A 14984-nucleotide genomic window follows, 5' to 3' on the forward strand; every position below is an offset into this window, starting at 1 on the left:
ATTGGTCGAAGCTGTGTCCCGTGTCGTCAGCTTATTGTAGCTAATAGTGTATTCTTACAATAAACGTCTTGAAGATATATTTTAGATATTGTACTAGATGCTTGTTTCATTTTTGCTCCTAAACACAAATATTGTGTGCAATGTTATTCTTTCTTTACCAAATCCTTTTTTTTTTCTTTTCCAAATTAGCTGTGCAACTCCACTGTCCTCCCATGTGCCCCTGGGGTTGGGAATCTTTGCCCTACACTGATATTAGAGTTTACCCACGTATTTCTACCATTTTTTGTACTGTTGGTGGGAAAAGACAAGACATGTGAAGACTTTCAAATTCTTGGATGTTGTGATGAGAATTTTCTGACGATAATCAACAGACTAAATTAGTAATTGATTAAACAAGATAATCTGTATGTGCTGAATATTAAACCCATGTATCTCCTGTGTTTGTCACAGTCTAAGAGTCCGGCTGTAATGACATTTCTAAGGATTATGTGCTGGACTGATCAAAAGAGACAGATTCATATTTTTTTGTTTTATTACGAACAGAAGACTTGCCTGTTATGTGGCAGCCATAGCATTTAAAAAAGTTACATTCACTTCTTCAAATCACATTGTCTTACACTGTGTCATACAAACTGCAGGCAGCAATAGATGATGGTCATGTGGGCTGCTTTCAGTCAATTGCAACCTTGGAGGAGTCGTCTATAATGACTACAGTCTGGTCTCCACAAAAATCCTTTACAAACTTATCAAAACCTGACATTTGGACCACTTTCATTAATGATATCTGTGAAGTGTAGCAGGGAACATAATAATGCCAATCACTGGTATAACAGCTCCAGTCACATAAACAATGCAGGAATCTAATTTCTTCAAATCATACAAATGACTTTAAGAAAAAACAAAAACAAATGATGACCACCATCAATAATAATACAAAAGGAAGTGGTGTCACAAAAGTGGCCTGTAAACTTTAAAGACTGATCAATATCAACACTTTAGCTTTGACAGCAACAAATGAGAAACAAAAGCAAATGAAATTGTCAAATGTTATTAGTTTACGGTGCTTTTATACAACAGAGATCTGTTTTAGTACAATGACATAGGAAAGGGAAAACCTTTTATGGATTATGTGTTGGTGGTGACTGTAATATGCCTGTGATGGAAGACTGGAATACGCCCTATCAATAGAACAAATAAATGGAATAAAGCCATATTTTATCAGGCCTGACTGGAAAATTATAAATCACTTTTCCTCCCCCCCTTTTTTTGTACATGGCTCTGCGTGAAGTGGTCATCATTTACAGAGGTATATTTAAATGGTAAAAGCTTTAACAACAGAACAAAAGGTCGTGTTGCATGGAATACACTGTTATACACACATCATTCACACGTACAGCATGTGTGGAATCATTTGTACACTCATGCATTAACAGTCTAAGTTTTACTTCTTCACAGCTTGGCCCACTTTGAATGCAAAACATTTTAAGACATGAGTGGTGGTAAACATTTCAGCATCGGGGAGGGCACTGATGGGTTACCATGGCTACGAGACCTGAGACTCAACATGGCAATACTGGAATATTTAAACGGGTGCATCTAGCTGTGTCCCAAATCCATACGACAGACTAATTCTGAGCGGGATTTGAGTATGAGGAGCCACAAAATAAGGTACACTCGGACCAGTCAGCGCGCATCCTGATTCCCACAATCCCATAATGCAATGCACAAAGCAAATGGAGGCAATGCTCGCAGCTGGAAAGAATAAGAACTGATTGTGGATGGTGGTAAAACAGAAAAGTTACATTTATGGAAATACTCTTTGCTGTCTCCTTGTTTGAGACAGTTAAATATGTTTAATTCTTGAACACTAACTGTAAAACCACTATACTATAAAGATTATAGTGCGTGCTGTATGCAGTTGATATGTAGTATGGAACTGGGACACAGCATGTGTTTTCCTAAGCATTTCTTTTCTAAAATCTTTTCAAAAAGGTGCACAGATCTGAAACCAAATTCTATAAGTCTGGTGATACCCTCTATTTTTGCACTGTCAGTAAATCCCAAAAAAAATACAGACCCTACTTGCTGTTTACTCCCGTTTGAGTAACATTTAAATTTACAAAGCCCAGTAGTTTATTTTTAAAAATAAAACTACATATTTGTCACCTGTTTTAAAGACTTGCAACATCACTAAAACAGAATGGGCTTGCGGCTGAGTGCCACTGTCAGCGTAGAGAAGTGGGAAAGTATTAAGAGATGGAATGATGTGTTGATTTTATTTTTTTTTGATGATAGCAGGAAAAATGTAGAATATTACCAGACTTATCCTTTCGCACATCCTAGTAAAAGCTTTATACAACATCATGTCAGTGGTGGTAAAACCTAAAGCACACACAGTGTCCCATGTGGTCAGATCCACTTCCATTGGTCCCTCATAGATACACATCCATGGTGTTGAGGATCATGTGCCGACAGAGCGGGCAGTTCTGTTGGTAGATAGGCTGCCTCAACAGGATGTTCGTACAGTCTGTGCACAAGCAGAGGTGCCTGCATGGCAGCAGCACCACCGTCTTGGTACAGTCTTGACAGATCACACATTTCTTCCTGTCCTCCTGCTCCTTCAGTAGAGTCAGCAGATTCTCTGCAGGCAGAGCTTTAGCGTCTTTACCTGAAGACGACTGCTTCTTTAGCGGTCTGTCCGTGCTTGATGAGGGGAAAACTAAATCCAGCAGCTCCTGGTGGGCTCCATCTCCAGCTCTTCCATCTGGTGGGTCCCGCCTCTCCTCTCCGGGATCACCGTCGCCACGTATTCTGTTGTTGTTGTCTCTGTGGAGCTGTGTCCTCAGAGCCAGGCCTAACTGGCTGCTGAGTCGAGACAGCTGCCGCCAAAGTCCTCTCTCTAACAGGTAGAAGTGATGGAGTATCCTGGGTAGGCGCTGCATGGCACCACGTACAAAACGCGGGGCGCTCCGCAAGGCTGAAGCAAGGCGGTGGAGAGCCAGATGAAGTCTGCGAAGGGAAGGAAAGGAGCTCAGGTAATCCACAATTCGCACGGCGGCCTGTCGGGTCAGCTCTGGGTTCAGGTAGGCGGTGGTCGTTAGAGCAATAGCGGCAGTGAGCAGGAGGCCGTAGATGTTCAGTATGAAGATGCTGATGAACATATGAACCAGCGAGACCAGAAAGTCCAACACCAGTTTACAGGGTGACCACAGGAAAGCCGAAGTCCCCACCAGGCTGCTGTACAGAAAGGTGAAGGACGTCAGCGTGAGCTCCAGCACCTTCTGCAGTGGGCTGGAGACCGTCTGCCACACACTGACCACCGCCAGGTAAACATTCTGAGTGGCGATGAGTGCAAAGTTGACCACAGTGTTGGCGAAATAGACCACAAGGCTGACGGCGATGCCACAGCCCTCCAGCAGGGACAGCAGGCCTCGACACAGGTGCTCCTTCCCACGAAGCAGGACGTGCATGGACAGATAACCCACCATCTTCAGGCTCTCCAGCAGCCCCTCCAAAGCCAGCACCAAGCTCCCCAGCATGGTGACAGTCCCGTGGGCGACGTTTGATGTTGCTTCTGCCATGGAAATCAAGCCACACACCATCATGTTTCCCAGCTGCACCACTGAGTTGAGGAGGAGGGTCGGCAGGCTGGTTATAAAGGTGATAACCGCCAGAACAGTCCGCACCACGGTGTGGACGATGATAAAATTCAGGTCCAGCAGTAAGCAGACGGCGTCCAGGCATTTTCCTACAGTGGATATTACAAAGTTCACCAAACCCATGGTATTATATCGTTACCGTGTCTATGTTCACCTCTCAGGTTGTCTCCAAGTCCATTTCCTGTCGATCTGATCGCGGTTGGATATCGAGACGTTAGCTACATTTTACAGAGTGTTAGCTGTCCTGTGTCACGCGAAGCAGGAAGTCACAGCATTCCTCGTTCCGTTAACATTGCTTCTCATATTTTCCTCACGTTTGTTCGGCTGAAACGACGAGCTAACATAGTAAACACATGCGTTACGCTGGCGGATGTTTAGGTTCAAACGCGAGGCAGGCACTTCCGTTGATTTTCCGGGTTTCGTTTTGGCTTTCTGTTCAGGACACGGTCCAGACACATTTGATTAGTGAAACGGTCACTTTACAAAATGTGTAATCCGTAAAACGAGCAGGTGAAACCAAGTGAGACGAAGAAAAACACGGCGGTATGTGCGATATATTCACCATCGTTAGTGCGGTCACCATATTTGTTTTGGTCATGTCAGCTGACTCCGGCTACTTCCGGTAAGTTTGCGCAACGTCACAGACCCGTTAGCGACTCATATATGAAACAATATACAAGATTTTTTTGGTAAAAAAAAACGAACGTACATATTATTTTCACTATTTTATTCTGTCGATTAATCAAAATATAAAAATTCAAATCCTTATTTTTGTTAACATTCCTCATTAATGAAATTGGATCATCTCCTTTTTAGTCATTAAGAAAGGAGTTGAAACCATGGAAATGGTGGCCTCTGTCGTTAATGACTTACCTTTCTGAATAAAACTGAGAGGGGGGAGAAAAACTCATTTCAATTAGCTCACTCTATTCTCTTTTTTGTTTGTTTTGTGTGTGTGCGTGTGTGTGTGTGTGTGTGTGTGTGAAAGAGAGAGACCTTTCATGCATCACACAGGTTTTCCAATGTCCTGAACCCATTCCATTTACATTAGCATGATCTTACTTGTTGAGCCATCCTCTCCCATTACCTCAGCCACTTACAGTGACAAGGAAACACAAAAGCTGTGCAATCCTGAACAATATCAAGTATTTCCTTCCTTGCCTTGTGCATCATCCTCCCCATCTGAGCTGTTCAGCACTGAACATTTTTTTTCCTTGCAAAGGGAAACTGCCTGATACGATCATGGGAAATCCTGTTCTGAAGCATTTGTTTAAGCATTTAATGGCACAACAGGGATATGTAGGAGCACTGCAAGAAGCTATAAAAGGTCTTGTGCATTACTTTGTCTCGGGCAGAGAGCTTCTAGACCTGCTCCTTTTATGGTAGCTAACCTTCCCTCTGGTCCTTTAGCAGGCCAGTAGTCAGCTTCCTTTGTTTGTTTTCTGGTCAACCGAATCCTTCCTCTCTAAATGACAAGGGGTTACAAAAGGCTCGCTTTCATCTGAAACCTTCTGCAGCCTTTCTTTAAAGTGTTCTTAAGGGACTTTACACAATGTTTACTATAGTTCATTTTCTTGGCCTCCTGCAAAGATGTTGCAAGCTATTTAGTAAAACTGAGATAACTGTTTCCTTTTAAGACTGCTGATAAATCTAGAAGCTGCACCCTTTGAGGCAGCCATGGATGTTGTGCGCCAGCAAAAAATGAATGTTGCTTGCGTCACATTCACTCAACAGTGAGCAGAGAGATCCAACCCAGCAATCTCCGAGCACCATTACAGCTGAAACAAAGACTGATTTCTACATCGTCTATTTGTCAATGATGACAAACCATCATCACTAATCCATCTTAAACTCAAAACTGGAAGCAGTCTATTCAGAGCTGTCTTAGTTAAAACAAGCAAACAACCAAAAAAATTACAAAAAAATTACACAAGAGCACCAACACGGGAAACGTGAGAAGCTTGAACAGGATGATAAAGAGACAGCAGGACAAACCAACCCCTTATTGTGCTTCCTACAAGGAGCCAAGGGCCAATGGATGACTAGTCTGCAGCAGTCGGGCTTCTCACCCGCCGGGTCATTTCCACTCTTTAAAGAAATGTGGTCATCTGACCCACCCTTCCACTCCTTTGTCTGCTCTTCCGCTATCCAGAAACCACTCTTTACCCCTCTGTGTCAGCACTATGGGAAGTTAAATTAAATGTCCAGTGTGTAGGAAGGTGAGGGAGCTATTGGTTGAAATGGAATATAATATTCAGAATTGTTTTCATCAGTGTATAATAACCTGAAACTAAAAATCACTGTGTTTTTGCCATCATAGAAGGAGCTCTTTGATATCTACAGAGGGAGCAGGTCTGTTACTGCCTGATCTGTACATCCTGCCTGATTGTGCATGTGTGTATTTTAGGTCCTAACACCTGACAGAGGGTTTTTCTAACCATAACTGGTGCACAATTAATTGCGTTTTTGGGCTGCATTTTCACACATGTGTGGAACAAATCAGGATTCGGGTATGGATCTTTTACATTTTAAATGTTAACTATAAAGAGAGTAATTGAGAGTAATCACCACCTGTACAGTGCGGAAGTGGTTCAAACATCCAGTATTAGACTTTTAAAAGACTGACCCTCCAGACAAGAGTGCTGATCTTCCACAACGCCCTGGATTATTTTGAAAAAGTTGGCAGTGGAGACTCCAGGAAGTTACTGGTCCCATCTGAAAAACTTTCATTTTTACACATTTTTACAAACAAAATATACTATAATGTGTTAATTACTGAGCTATAGAGGTGCTGGTAGTCAGATTTTGTTACCTTTGGACCTCAGAATTCATCTAACTTTCTGACAGGAAGCTTATAAGCATATTACCACAAAAAAAGTCAAAAAGTTACCTGCAGGTTTGTGAAGGGACACAAACTCTGGTCACCTGCATGAAAGTCATGCATGCATTCAGATTTCAGAGTTAAACCAGCTTTAAACTATTGGATGATGTTCAGATTTTTCCAGATTACAGTTATGCAAATGGATGATGTTTAATAGAATGGGATCTCTTGAAGTCAACACACTGTCAGCTGTCCATGGTGCCCGACCCTTTTTGGACAGACAAATCTCCCCACAGTCTTGAAAATCCGACGGCGTGATCATGACTTCAGATTATGCATTCTGTTCCCAGGTTTAGTGGTTTATTTTGGGACTTAAGAGTTCAGATCCTCTGATTCAATGCTGACTTTGGCTGCCAGCCAGTACACTGGACTCACATAAATTTACATTCAGAATACATCTCTGTGTGTGTATGTGTGTGTTTTAGAAGGAGGACAGGGGGTAGGCGGCAGACCAGAAGCTTCTCTGGGAAAACACAAACTCCAAACAGTAGAAATCACTGGAGTGCAGACTGGTCGAGACCCGGAGCAGGACCCCGCATTCCACAGAAACCCTCCGCCTCAAGTCTGCTGCCTCCACTGCAGGCGGGGCAGGCGAGAGAGGGACTGATGGAAAACTGAGAAAAAAGGTAGAAAAATGAGGAGCGGGATAAAAGACTCATTGTGGATAAAGACAAAGTGATGATGTGACTCGGAGAGAGACGCTGAATGAATGGGATGACTAAGACCGTGAAGGTCCCTTAGCGTGACTTTCCTGCTCCCTGAGCTGTCTTCTCAGGACCTTGTCTGAGCATCTGCAGGATGTTCATAAGTTTGCAGCCTCCTGCTCCATGACTCATTATTCTGCATCTGCTCCAAAGGAAAAAAAAAGACAGAGAAAAGCAGGAAGATCCTTTGTAAAATCATTATAAATCACCAAAGCCAACAGTGATGTCTGAAATTCCTAACTTAGTTTGTGTATCAGCCAGAACAAATCCAAAACAAAAAGGTCTGCAAATAACAATTATCTGCATTAGCAATTAATCTGCCAGTTATTTTCTCAATTAATCGAAAAGTCATTTCAGAAAAAAGTGAAAAAAGTTTCCCAGATGTCTTCAGTCAACAGTCTAAAACCAACATATTCACTTCACTATCTTATTTTAAAAAGAAAAGCAGCAAATTCTCACACCAAAAGCTGAAGCCTTCAAACATTTGGCATTTTAGCTTTAAAAATGATGAAACGATTATCAGAAATAGATGCAGATTAATTTTCTGTCTTCTTAAACTTGACAATGAATTGACTGTTTCAGAGAGCGACTCTAAGCCTCCAAAGTTCATGCAGCTTTGCAACAACTGAAAAATTCATTCAAATAATTTCCTGTCACTGAATTTGATGAGTTGAATAACAATAAATCACAAGCACTTATGTATGATGATGCTTCCAACGTAGCATCGTGCTTTTATATTAGATTTTACTCAGTTGTTTTAGACATAATTACCCCTGGCAGAGATAGCAAGTTGCACTATGAGACTGAAGTCATTAACCTTTTTTATCCATCTTGCTTTAATCTTCTTCTTAATACCAAAATCTTCCCACTGTGAAACACTGAAGAAACATGTCAGTGGGTGGATTTATTATGATTAATTACCCCTAATACATATAATCACCATGGAGAAGCGATGTTCAATTCTTGGCCCATGCAGTTATCAAAGTGTCTCTTTGTCACAATCCCTGCTGTTGTGACGTAGTTTAGCAGAAATTCAAATTTCTCTCCCACTCTTCCCCTGAGCCCCCTCACCATACCAGCGTATGCTCAAAAGCCCCCCGTCCTCTGGAGCGGCTCGGACAATGGCCGTCTCTCATGCCGGTCAGACTACCCCCCAAAACAACTTGCTCTCGGGTCTGGCCTCGGTGGCTCGGAAAGAATGACTTCTTTTCCTCTCTTTCCTTCCTTCAGGCTTTCCTTAGCCCATGAGCAGAGCGCCGTGAGCCCTGCTGAGATAAACAGAAGTCGTGTGTATTCATCAATCACAAAGGAATGACACACACAGCGGTGCATGGTAAGGACACTCTAGTCAGGGCATCAGGAGTGGAAATCTTAAAGAAGTTCAAAGGTAAAATCAGGGGTGAATACTCCCAGTAAGAGATAAAGATGATTATCAGATGAGCCAGAGGATTGCAAAAAGTACTCATATCTTTTACTTGAGTAAAAGTAGCAACACTCCTCTGTTACAAGTAAAAGTCCTGCATTTAAGATTGCAACTTAAGTAAAAGTATCGGAGTATTAACTGCAAAATGTACGTAAACTAGAAGAAGTACTTGTTGGGTCCCTTTCATAGAGTTATATTATTATTTATATCACTGGAATATATTTACTGATGTTTTTTTGATCATTTTATTGTTACAGCTGGTAGAGGTAGAGCACATGTTAACTCCATTATATACTGCTGCATGCTTTAATCTATGGTACAGTATCATATTTACATTAATCATGTGTTTTTGTAACTAACTCTGTCTGTCAGCTGTCAGATAAATGTACTGGAGTAAAAGTACAATATTTCCCCCGATAGTCAAAAAGTAGCATAAAATTGAAATACTGAAGTAAAGTAAAAGTATCTCAAGTATAGTACTTGAATGTACTTACTTACTTTCCATTGCTGCTTACACTACAATGAAATACTTGTGCAACTGCTCACTTTATTTGTAGAAATAATTTGATATTTTGGGAAATACTGTATGCTTATTCACTTTCTTGGCACGAGTTAGATGAGATGATGAATACCACTTTCTCATGTGAATGATAAGTTAATACAAAAACCCACGGGGAGGCTGCATTCAGCCATTACGGCCCTCGACTATGGAATAGCCTGCCAGAGAGCATCAGGCTCAAGACTCACCTTTTTGGTTTGGCTTTTAACTGATCTCTTTTAAACTTTGAATTCTTCTATTATGTTATTTTTACTTCTTATATTTCTTATGACTTGTTCTTAGTTATGCACTTTATCAGTATTACATCTTAAAATCTTATTACTATTATTTATTATTTACTATTTATTAGTTATTTATTTGTCTATTTTATCTCTACATTTTTAACTTTCTAAAAGCTTTTAATTTTTATGCATTATACCTGCTTCTATTTATTTATTTATTCTTTCTTTCTTTCTTTCTTTTAGTTTTTAGTTTCAGTGTTTCCTCATGGGGGGCCTCCACACTGGGGTGTATGCCTGATCTGCCCACGGGGGCCGTTGCCTTGGAGGCCGCCTGGGCCCGAGGGACTTGGGTGGCTCTGCATTAAGTGCAGAGTCTGCCCCTGTCCATCGGCGTCTGGGTGGTCTCTGTCGCGGCGCCCCCGGTGGCCGCAGGCTGTGGCGCTTCCCAGTGTGGATGGCTCCCATAGGTGTTTCCTCACATGGTTCCTCAGTGCCCTGCCATGTCTCAGCACTGTGTGTGTGTGTGTGTGTGTGTGTGTATGTGTGTGTGTGTTTTGTGAGTGTGTGTGTGTGAGCGCATGTGTGTATATCTGGAAGTGGGATATTGTCTGTCATATTATGCTTTTATTCTCTCTGTTGTTGTATTCTTTTATCTTGTGAAGCACTTTGTGTTGCATTTTAAATGGATGAAAAGTGCTATATAAATTAAGTTTGATTGATTGATTGATTGAAGTACAGAGCTACAGCCAGCAGCTGTATAGCTTAGCTTAGCATAAAGACTGGAAGCAGAGGGAAACAGCTAGCCTGGCTCTGTCCAGAGGTAAAATGAATTCACCTCTAAGGACATCTAAGGCTGCTTACTGATGTATTTTACTGCCCACTATAGGGTAAACTATATTTCTGCTCACAGCCAAGAAAGATGAAAAGATTTAATGTGTCTAGTAGGCTTTTTTAAAATTTTGTTATCTTTGCCAGACTAGCTGTTTCCTCCTGTTTCTAATCTTTATGCTAAGCTAAGCTAACTGGCTGCTGTGCTTCATACTGAATGGTCAATATACTGAACTATTCCTTTAAAAGTGCCAAGTGCAAGGGTGAAATCAAGGGCGAATACTTGCAGCCCAGAGAGAGGAAATACTTGATTATGTGTGCTAAGCTAATTCAACCACTAGGGGAAGAACAGGTCAGAGGTTGCATTTGGCTTGACTTGATTTTGTTTTGTAGTTGATAGCTGGAGGTTTTCCCCTGTCAGCAGGTTGTGAAACATGCTCGTACTGTACAGCATGCTTCAGGGCCTTGCAGTCTCTGGGAACTCTGTGGGGGAGGGGATGGTGCTTTCCTCCTTCTGTTTTCCTTTTTCACTCTCATTCCCAAAACCATTGCCCCTGATATTCCCAAATGCCCTGTCCAGGATGTATCACATTAAATAAAGGGTGAAAAGGGGACATTCTTGCAATTTGTCCACAAGGAATTTTAAGAGGCCTCTTGAAAGACAATTTCCCCAAATTTTATGTCCAGTTATAGGCCCAAATACGTTGAGCCACGCCCAAGTCACATAACAGCCTTGAAGATTTGGTCATAATTTACTGACCTTGAGTGGCTGAACAATGTTGTTGTTTAGAGAGCAGTTAGCGCTCCGCTATCGCTATGAACCACGAGGACTGTACCAAATTACAAAGGAAATGAATCAACATGGTGCTTCACACCCTCATATACATTCACATATGATCTCTTATAAAAGCATGAAATCCAGCATGCATTGACTTGCCTTGTTTTCTGTAGGTTACACTGTGATTTATTTTCAACACGTACCAAAATCTAGACTCATACTGCATCTTTCACAGGAAGTTCATTAAACAACATGAAACTTCTCGTGTGTGAAGCACATTGTGAGGGGTCAAACAATCCCAATTGTTGCCCCTTCTGTGGCAGCAATGCATCAATCCAGAGAGGATGTTGTGTTGATTTTCCTTCAACCCGAGACCCAATTAACAGTACGTCACAGCAGGGAGAGACATGTTTGGCTGTGTTATCAGTATTGGCCTCACATTTCCATCAAAACAGAGCAACAGCACTTGTACAGGAAGAGCACCAGCAGGTCCCTGATGATAGCTTTAGGATGGAGGGAAAAAAACAGAACACCAGTGATATCTGGTGAGCAGAGGCTGTTTTCTGTCTGCTGTTCACCCGCTTTGAACATTTAGAAACAGCCGACTTCCAAAAGTAAAGAACTGCACAGAGACCACGAGTGCAATCATTTCTAGTTTTTAATGTTGTGCCATTATAAGTTAATTAAAGGAATAGTATTACATTTTTGGAAATATACCTACTTGCTTTCTTGTAGAGAGCTACTCCCATGACTGCATGGTGACAAAGCTACCGCCAGCAGCTGGTTAGCTTAGCGTAGCATAAAGAGAAGCTTCCAGTTCTCGCACGCCGCATATTCAATCAACAGCAGATCTTACACTTAATTTGCCATTTTTCAGACAATTATCTCTGATTTCACACAGAGGTAGATTGCTAATGTTGTCGGCTGAAATGACACCTGGCAGGTTGCATCAGCTCCACCTGGCTAATTAATGTTAACTTCCTGAGTTTTAATTTTTTATTTAAAACACTGGCTGCGCTCCAAATTGAATACTTACTTTCAGTACGTACTGCAGCTGCATCTACACCTTAAGGGGCCAGTATATCCCTTAGAAATGCTTGTCAGATGGTGGAATAGCTTTGGAAACCCCCTCCTCTCGCATCTGTCTGACCTCAGATGATGAAGTTCTTTCTCTAGCCATTTCTGTGACTTTCTGACATTCATCTGTCACTTTTTCACGTCAACTACTGAGTTGACAACATATGATTGACTTCTATGAGAGACGGCCTGAACATTTCTGTCTCCTGCACCTTCAGTCTATACGTGTGTCCTCCAAGGCCTGTGGCAGGATGAGGACTCTTGATCAGACTTAATTGTTTCATAGAGTGGATGTCAGTGTGCTTTCTATTGCCTTAACTGAAATCTACTGCTCTGCCTCACTCAGAGGGCTTTCACATTCACTACGCAAGAGTTCGGCTAAGAAATACACAGACAAAAAAAGCTCCCTGGGTCTCTCTCAAGGCCTCTTTATTTGGTTACCACTAAATGAAAACAAATAAAAAAAACATATCTAAGTTGAAACAGAGCAGTGAAATGGCTGAGACCACCTGAAACTAATATTCTTTAAATATAAAGTGTCCTGATCCAACCAGAATGAAATAAATCACATAACAAATCACATAAGACAAATGACCCATTCTGTGCTGACCAGCGTCCTCATAATGTGGAAAAAAAGCTCTAACGAAACCAGCCTCATCTGCTCCATACTTCTGGAAAACTGTATCCTCCTCTGAGGACTTTCACTGTCCAGAAGCGGACCTCGTCTCCGCTGTGGACTCTTTCGCAGGAGTGAGTTTGGTATCACAGCCTGCTCCTTCCTGTGTGGCTGTGACCTGCACGCAGAGGCAATCCACTTGGCAGGCACAGATGGCAGACACAGCGGTGTTTTCCAGCAGCGAATGTTACAGAGATCAGCGTGCGTGCAACGTCCCACCATTCATTGATCTGTGTCCAACACTGGACACACTGTTATAGCTCACACAGGATCAAATAATAGCAACATTTAACGATTGTTGTAATTGTACTGACAGTTTGAAGTTTTATCACTGTCTGTGCAAAGTTTGTGGAAGTGTTGTATTGTCAGTAACACACACTGGTCCCTCAGGTCTTCTGATCAGGTGATTGCGGCTGCGCCAAACACCAGGGTTGAGCTAAGGACTATTTTTACTACTGCAGCTCCAGACAGCGTAATTTTTCTTTTTCTTTTTTTTGTGCAATTTCTTTGGTTTTTGTGTCTGGGTCCATGGTTTGGTACAGCCTTTAAAAATGTAGTATTAGATTAGATTTTGCCTTTAAAAGTGATTTTAAATCAACTTAAATTTCCATCAACTCTTTTGACAATATTAATGAGATATAGACAGATATAGACAACTTTAGTCTATATCTGTCTATATCTCAGCCAATAAATGACGAGAAATTGCAGTTCAGATATATGTCAAAGATATTACATGCTTTTTTTAAACTGTAAAAAGTCCTGCTCAGTACATGTTTGGTCACAATTCTTAAATAATAGATTTATTGGTCAATACATCATCACAAGAGTTTGTTACTGTCAAATATGGATATCAGTCTCAGGAATCTATAAGCTTAACTTAACCTGTTATTGACCCATTAGTCCCTGGTTGAGTTTGACTCATTTAATGTAATTACTGAGAGGCCAAAGCCCCTGTGTTTATGTACTGTGCTACTCTCCAGTCTGGGCAAATTAAATATTTAAATCATGTTGACTTGGATGAAGAAAGCCGCAGCAGCCTGCTATCTGACCAGAGTGTTAACAGCACAGTATTATGTGTCATTTTCCCGCAGCCTTCTGTTACTCTGAGAATTCGTTTTCGTTGTGCACACACAGTAATGCATGGGTGCTTTCTTACAGTTTGGCAAACATCACAGTTATCCATCCCAGACAGTCAAAACCATGTATACGGTAAAACCGCTTTACTTATCAGAGACTGGAGTCCTAGTGCAGGAGGTCAGCATCATGTAAATGATCCTCTGGCAGGCACCAGGCTTTTACATGGCTTGTTTAGGGAGTCAGTCTGATTCACTCCCTTAGTATGTCCATATTAAGCTTGGCATCTAGCACAGTGGGGGAGTCATATTCACAGTTTTTATGAGGGACTGGATGTAGATAAAAATTATCTTTCTAATGGTTATTGACGGAGAGCAAAATTCAGCCAAATAGTGAGTACTGTAAGTGTTGTAACATGAGTGAGCTAATTTGTTCTTCTTAAATCGTCTTAGAGTCCCTGAAAAGTAGCCAAGAATTACTCCGATCTTCTACTAATTTAAGTAAAAGTAGCAATAGCACAGAGTAAAATGCTCTGTTAGTAACAGTAGTAAGTGCATGTCCTGTATTCAAAGTTTAAAATGTATTTGCAGCACCAAAAGTAAAAGTACTCATTATGCAGAATTACCCTTTTCAGAATAATATATATTGATATTTTATATCACTTGATTAGAATTAGTGCTGCATTAGCAACACTAATGTTGCAAAGATGGAGCTAATATGACTTACGTTATATACTACTTGATTTAGATTTTGTATTAATAATCTCTCTCTATCTCTCTCTCTCTACACACACACACACACACACACACACACACACACACACATATGAGTATATATATATACATACACTCACGTTTCTGTGGATTGAACTAATGTATTTAGATGATACAATACTGTATGCATAGATTCTTAATATGTACTCAGTCTGGTACACGGTCCCAAAGACACAGCAGTGCTATATCACAAAGGTCACAAAGGTGACTGGTGGTGAGCGGGAGGATGAAGATGCCCTGCAGCTGCATCACTGCACTGTGGAGCAGGTTTTGTCCAGGATGGAGGCTCAGCTCTACCACATGTCCTGTCTCTTGTTGATCCTGCCTGCAT

At 41.3% G+C, this 14984-nt stretch overlaps 1 protein-coding gene across 1 annotated transcript; it reads right to left on the bottom strand.

Annotated features, from left to right (window-relative positions):
- Positions 1-533: 533 nt before the first annotated feature.
- On the bottom strand, positions 534-4267 carry rnf26 (ring finger protein 26). Its single transcript, XM_041940981.1, has one exon. It carries the CDS (start codon positions 3780-3782, stop codon positions 2433-2435), a length of 1350 nt encoding a protein of 449 aa, XP_041796915.1. The 5' UTR covers positions 3783-4267; the 3' UTR covers positions 534-2432.
- Between the last annotated feature and the right edge of the window lie 10717 nt (positions 4268-14984).

This window comes from Chelmon rostratus, chromosome 7, assembly GCF_017976325.1.
Source record: "Chelmon rostratus isolate fCheRos1 chromosome 7, fCheRos1.pri, whole genome shotgun sequence".
NCBI classification, from domain to species: Eukaryota; Metazoa; Chordata; class Actinopteri; order Chaetodontiformes; family Chaetodontidae; genus Chelmon; species Chelmon rostratus.